Source organism: Clytia hemisphaerica, unplaced genomic scaffold (assembly GCF_902728285.1).
Source record: "Clytia hemisphaerica strain Z4C2 unplaced genomic scaffold, Clytia hemisphaerica genome assembly, whole genome shotgun sequence".
NCBI lineage: Eukaryota > Metazoa > Cnidaria > Hydrozoa > Leptothecata > Clytiidae > Clytia > Clytia hemisphaerica.
In genome coordinates, this window is record NW_027103309.1 from 398,454 (window position 1) to 404,967 (window position 6,514).

Below are 6,514 nucleotides of genomic sequence, written 5' to 3' on the forward strand. Positions count from 1 at the left end.
TTTCTCCTGTTTATCAAGATGTAGTAGTTTTTGCTGCTTTTTTAAGAGATTCTTTACGTAAATTTCTACTTCTATTTCTATTTTTTCGCCGACCGACTGACCCTCTTTTTTGGGTAGCTTGTCCCGTAAAACAACAAATTAAATTGGCCTCGCCAAATAGAAAAAACCTTCACGTTCATCAAATAATTCCGGAGAGTTATTAAATTTCTACTTCTATTTTTATTTTTTCGCCGACCGACTGACCCTCTTTTTTGGGTAGCTTGTCCCGTAAAACAACAAATTAGATTGGCCTCGCCAAATAGAAAAAACCTTCACGTTCATCAAATAATTCCGGAGAGTTATCCCTTTTCCTACAATGAAATTCTCAGATCAGGTGGAGAGATCTGAAAAAGAGTGACACTTTTATTAAAACCTTATGCGCCGCTAATGGTAGACGATGTTATCGTCCGTTACAGCAGTGAACTGTTATCAGATACAATCAAGGTCGTAATACGTACCGTAATATGGCGTTATGGCGGTATGGTGGTATACAGGGAAAAAATCGGCGGGAGAGTTTCAAAGAAACGGGCAAGACTGGCAACTCTACCGACTGAAAACTCTCAAAAAACCCGTTTGCGAAATTTCTTTGGCTTTGGACTTTTTTCTTAGATAGTGATTTGTCTTAGACTATAGCATAGCTTATGCTAATGGCAGCCAATCAGAGGAAAGTTTTTGAAGAACAAGAAAAATATCTCCATTTGTAAATATTTTGATATTTCTTTTTTCAATCATAATAAATTTTTTCTCTAAACACAGACAAGATGAAAAGAAAACCAAGCTCAAAATACAAAATATCAAACTTTCTTTGATCTGGGTCATGGTACCAAGAAAAAGGTAATTTTGAGGTACTTTAATATCAGAAAATTTGTAAAAAACAAGCCGGAAAAAAAAGCTTTTGCCGGAACTCATTTTGCTGCTACTCTAAGGTTCTTTTGCAAAAATAGTGCAATTTTCAGACATTAGACCTTTCCACGTTTTTATCTGATATTTATCTCTTGATAATCTACAACCACACAACTTATGTTTCAAATATCAGGTATTCCTGTTTTAATTAAGATGATATCAAAATCAGAATTGTAATTTCTTACAAAGTGCCTATAAAACCTCAATTAATCTCTGATAAGAGATTAAAGGGTTTCACGGTTGGCGGAGAATTTGCTGTTTTTAGTGGAATAACGGATTTGCTAAAAATTTGGATCTAATTGTGGAATTTAGCTGGGCAATTTTTGTCCTGAAATATAGAATTTGGCATTATATTGGTCGAAATTTAAGTGAAAGTTAAAAAAAGAATTGTCAACAAAAAACTTAAATTAAAAAGAAATTCGCGGACTTACGGCTCTCATTTGTCGGTTTGACGGAAGGAAATCAGGGAAAATTGACGGAATGACGGAATGACGGAATCGGATACCTCCTGAAACCCCCTGTTAGTAAGGCTCAAGTTTTGGGAATAATGATGAATAGTAACAAAAGAATATTTTAATAAGGAGGTGTTCCACCATCTTCCGTTTCATGTACCTGTCTGTAGGACGTGAATTCTAATTCCTCTTCGAAGTTCTGTAAAATCATGACCGAATGATTCTCCATAACACTGTTCGCTACTTCTTCTACACATGCTGTCGCTTTATTCGATTTGCAATGTTTACATTTTGTACCATTTTTCCATGACACGTTTCTACGCCGTCTTTTCGGCTGTTGTAATTCCATCAAACGCATAACCAATAAGTTTATAACAGAAGATGCTATTGTTAATCCAATGTATATCAAAATCATTGTCAAAGCAACGTATAAGTTTTGATTATAATATCCGTTATTATCTGGATGTTTTTTCTTGATTTCCTGTAACGCTACCAAGTCTCCAAACCCGATGGTCGTCAAGGTAACAAAGAAGTAATATAAGGACCTGAAAAAGGACCAAGTCTCGTAGTAACTGAATACAGCTGCACCCAAACATTGAAAAACAAACCATATCATGACTCCAAATGCGACTAGATGAACCAAGTTGACTTCTGTACTCTTCATACCTAGACAACGTTTCGTGCGACGTAATATGTACGACATAAAGACGCCCATACGCTCCCCGATAGCTTGAAACATGGTTAAGTTCAATGGGATTCCGATACACGCGTATAACATACAAAAGATCTGTCCGCTGATGGTTTGTGGAACTGAATGACCGTAACCTGAAATGAAATTGAAGAGATTTGTTTGTTTTTTTGGTGATGATTTATGTTACATATGCGTTTTGAAGCCTTCGGATGTTCTTAGATTTTTGAATTTTAAGCCTAAAATTGTTCTTAAAATAAATGTTCTTATTTTAACATTTTTTGAATATTTTTGCCTATTTTCATAAGAAATTGGGTGGTTTAGGGTCTGAAAAGCCTCAACATGTTCTTAAATAGTTTGTTCTTATAAGAAAAAAAACGTGTAGGAAAAAATGAAGAAATTTCTCTGTAACGTTTCAGCGAAATTCAAGCTTAAAAACTGTATTTTATCGAAAGTATTTTAGCTTTTCATCGTGAAAATTCTCCCAAAATGTCATATAAAATCTGTTCTATGAGAATTGACAGTCTGCAAATCTTGATACATTGATCTTAAAGGAGAAAAGGTGTGGTTAAAAAAAAAGTACCTCGTTAAAAAGATAGTATGATTTGAAGTGGATGATTTCAAGTTTTTAGAATCTTTTAAAGATTTTGAAAATGAAGATGAAAAAAATAAGATTTTTTCACAAAATTACTAATTTGGAAAATGTGTATCTGGCGAGGTCGACGGTTGGTTATTTTTGACAATTTTCAGCATTGTAATTGAAATTGAAAAAAAATTAAATTTTTGTCTACTCAAGGAACTCGGTTTACTTTTATTCATTTTTCGATTTTTTATTCTGATAGGGTTCCAAAACAACCAAACATTTATATCTGACAGGGTCTTCTTTTCAAAGTCCAGCGGCACGTCTCTGTCGGCCGCCAAGGTCAGTGCTTGCTTCGGGCATATAAGAATATAAGGCTTCGATGACCAACATATTAAGAACAAGCTAAGAACAATTTAATACCTTGCGAACTCAAATACACCCGATTTCTAAGGAGCAAGAAATTGGAACATCCAAAGGCTTAGAAAATATTGGAAGTGTAGTAAAAAAACTGACTAATTTTCCCTTGCTGGTGGTTTAAGAGAGGCACGTTGAAGTGTTTTTCAGTAGATTCTGTTCTGCATTTAGAAGCCTGCAATTCTAAGTTTGCGTCTGCAATGCTAGACTGGCACGCCAGTCGGACTGGAACGGTATCACACGGGAAAAGTGAGTTAAGGAGTTAGGTAATAAGCGTAGGAAGAAATTTTATCGGTGGCAAGGGCTGAAAGGTTAATGTTAATCAGCAGTCTCTCACCAACTTTTGCTTGTTCTCCTACACAGCTCCTATTCTAGCAAACGCCCGCCGCCTTTTTGTTCCCACCCTCTGAAATTATTATTTAACAGACTATTTTGTTTGTCTACTGCAATGCTAATCTGCCCTACTCTTTATTTTCTCTACTCTCTACTCACTTCAGCTCAAGATCTATTGTATGAGTAATATTTCTCTCTTTCAGTAACATGGAACCGTAAACAGAAGGCTGTGCGATGAGACTATTGACGTCAAACAGAGGTATGATCTTTTGTCTGATTGCTAATATGCTTTTAGTTCTCCTTGCTATCAAGTTAAAAGCTTCTTGTTCATACGTCACATCACAGGAAAACATACAAGGTGTCAAAGTTTGAAATTGTTTTTTGTCTGATTAATGATATGCACCATAACAATGTCTTTTGACATTACACCACGGACCCAATATCTGATTGGTTGTAAGTGACGTAAAATCAGTTAATATGTCACTTTCAACCAATCAGCTGTTGGGGCCGTGGAAGAAATTGCAAAGGTACATATCATGAATATGCAGACCGGGATTTCTAGCACGGAGCTGCCGACTCCTCAAGGTGACTGTAAAGCTATCAATTGAAGTTTCAAAAATGTCTCCATAGTTGCTCTTACTTTATAATAAATCGAGTGTACATCAATCATAGTTTAGCTTTCTCTGAAATTCAACCTTTGAGGACGGGCGATAATAATTTTATCGCGCATGTCTCAAATACTTTGAATGTGTGCTGTTAAGAATCGCTGTCTGACATCGCAGTATATATTCATAGGACTGCGTGGATGACGCTTTTCAAGTATATTACACCAATGATTCGGAGTCCTGCTTACACGGATCGTAAAGATTCTGACAGACTTCAGCTGTTTTTAAATAAGTCCCTTCCTAAGACCAGGTAGTATTTTTTCAAACAGTGGGGGTAGAAATAATGAACTGCAACTCGATGGGGATTGATATTCCCAGGTTTTTTATGACTTGGGGTTTGAATTCTATTGTTAGAAAATTATGGGATGGGAAAAGAGCATTATATCTTACAGTGAGAGGATTTATTTATTTGATTGGGGTATTTTTTTCTCCCGAGAGAACCTTGTTCGGGAGGATCGTTTCGAAGTAGATTAGATCTTGGCAGTGGTTCATTTGAAACAGATAAGCGGTAAAAAGAGAATGCCCTGGGAATGTCTCCTCGAAATAATCTGTTTTTCATAATATTCATATTATGCCAGGGCGTTTGCTACTATTTTATTGTGTTAATTTAGACTAGCAAACTAGTCTGTTAATTAATCATGTCAGAGGGCGGAAACATAAAGGTGGCGGACGTTTCCTAGAATAGGAACTGCGTAGGAGAACGGACAATAGTTAGTGAGAGGCTGCTGATTAACATTAACTTTTCAGCCCTTGCCGCCAACAAATTCTTCCCATGCTTACCTAACTCCTACGCTCACTTTTTCCGCGCGATGCCGTTCCAGCCCGTTCCATTAGTGACAAACACCCGTTCTTTTTTGGGTGCTTCCGTATAAAACATTACGTCATGAATATCATAAACAGGTGTAAAAAAATGTTCTTACCTATAGTTGTAATAGTGACGCTTGTGAAATAAACAGATCCAGCGAAGGACCAGGGATCAAGGGAATGGTACAATGACCTCCTTTTATGAAGATAATTAGCCAGTTCTTCTACATCTTCGATGGTCATGTTATATTTCTTTTGCAGTAGGTTATAGATGTTCCGATATTTCGATTTTTGTCGAATGTGTTCATCGTATTCTAGAGCACTGAAAACAGCCGCTCCTAACAACATGTAGATGACTGTTGACGTGATTAGGAGTAACGTCCGAGCATTTTGTTGTTCTAGCATGTTTTATTTGAAGTCTATGAACAATTTTTCTTTTGTTCACGATAAGTTGAAGATGATTGGTTAAGAACAAGACTATCAATCAATCTACGGTCTTCGTGGTCACGGTCGAGCACTGGTGATGATGGTGATCGGTCTACGATATTGCTTCAAAATAGAAAATTGAAGTGCTGTGAATTTATTTATACCAATGTACCAAGTTCAATGGCGTTTGAAATGTTGAATCAGTGTGTTAAAATAATCCAATAAAACTCTTAGCACACGCAAAAAAATATTTGGTCCAAAAAAGAATAAATTTTTACACCAAAACCAAAAATAATCTTTGTGCGTTTACGTTCAATGTTCCCTTTGAAGCCACAAAAATTATTCTTACTTTTTTATTTTGATATATTGTGAACTTCTTTTATATTGTATTGTCTGTATCTTTCCCTCTTTATGGGAAAGGTAGCGAATGTTGCCAACTCCGATGTTGAAATAACGACTCTCCTTAAACTAGTTGAATGTTCGAAGAGTAGTCTTTTTTTATTGGTAAGTTGTTAAAAAAATCTATTTCATGAATATTGCACTTTCGTATACCTCTTTCTCTTTTTCTTTCTTTCTCTTTTTGATTGTTTCTTCTTTTTTGAAGAAGATGTACGTTTATCCCTCGGTCCTTGTGGTTAAAAAGGATATGGGCAAGAGGTTTGTCTCTCCCCCTTGTTTACTCAATTTCACTGCCTCTTCGATTTGACAATGTTATCCGATTTATGCAACATATTGAATATACTCAAAATTTAAGATATCTTCCTTTTTTTTTTCCTCCTGAAATGAAACAATAGCAGATAATAAAAGTAAACAAAAGAACAAAACAAAACGTTACTAAAGTCTCAATATTTCGAACCTCTGTAACTTGAATTTTTAACTTAACTCGTCGAATAAATTCTCAATGGCACTTGCCGTTAGAAACTCAACTGTATTCCAAACAAAAATGAGGGAAATACATCCGGCTGCACTGCACACTGAACTATTATTTTGTTGTCAAATTGTTTACGAGTATCAAGAAGCAATAACAAAGTGTTTCATCGGCTACAAAACTTACAGTACTTCTGGAAAGTTCCAATACACGTTTTTTATAAGAACATCCAAAATTTTTGAAGCCTTCGGATGTTCTTAACTTTTTGGGTTTCGAGCCTAAAAATGTTCTTAACATGTTCTTATTTCAACCAATTTTTGACCATTTTTGTCCATTTCC

At 35.6% G+C, this 6,514-nt stretch overlaps 1 protein-coding gene across 1 annotated transcript; it reads right to left on the minus strand.

The window, feature by feature from the left end:
• Window positions 1-732: 732 nt before the first annotated feature.
• On the minus strand, window positions 733-6,077 carry LOC136812826 (potassium channel subfamily K member 9-like). The gene is made up of 3 exons (XM_067069353.1): window positions 5,657-6,077; window positions 4,998-5,430; window positions 733-2,219 (listed from the first exon to the last, which is right to left on the minus strand). Exons 2-3 carry the CDS (start codon window positions 5,284-5,286, stop codon window positions 1,516-1,518), a joined length of 993 nt encoding a protein of 330 aa, XP_066925454.1. The 5' UTR covers window positions 5,287-5,430; window positions 5,657-6,077; the 3' UTR covers window positions 733-1,515.
• Window positions 6,078-6,514: the final 437 nt, after the last annotated feature.

What these genes read in the sequence shown, in the direction of transcription:
- LOC136812826 (XM_067069353.1), bottom strand. Translation starts at nt 5,286, where the DNA reads ATGCTAGAACAACAAAATGCTCGGACGTTACTCCTAATCACGTCAACA. An exon ending in CGTCACTATTACAACTATAG is followed by an intron (nt 2,220 to 4,997) that starts GTAAGAACATTT and finishes ATTTCATTTCAG; the next exon opens with GTTACGGTCATTCAGTTCCA.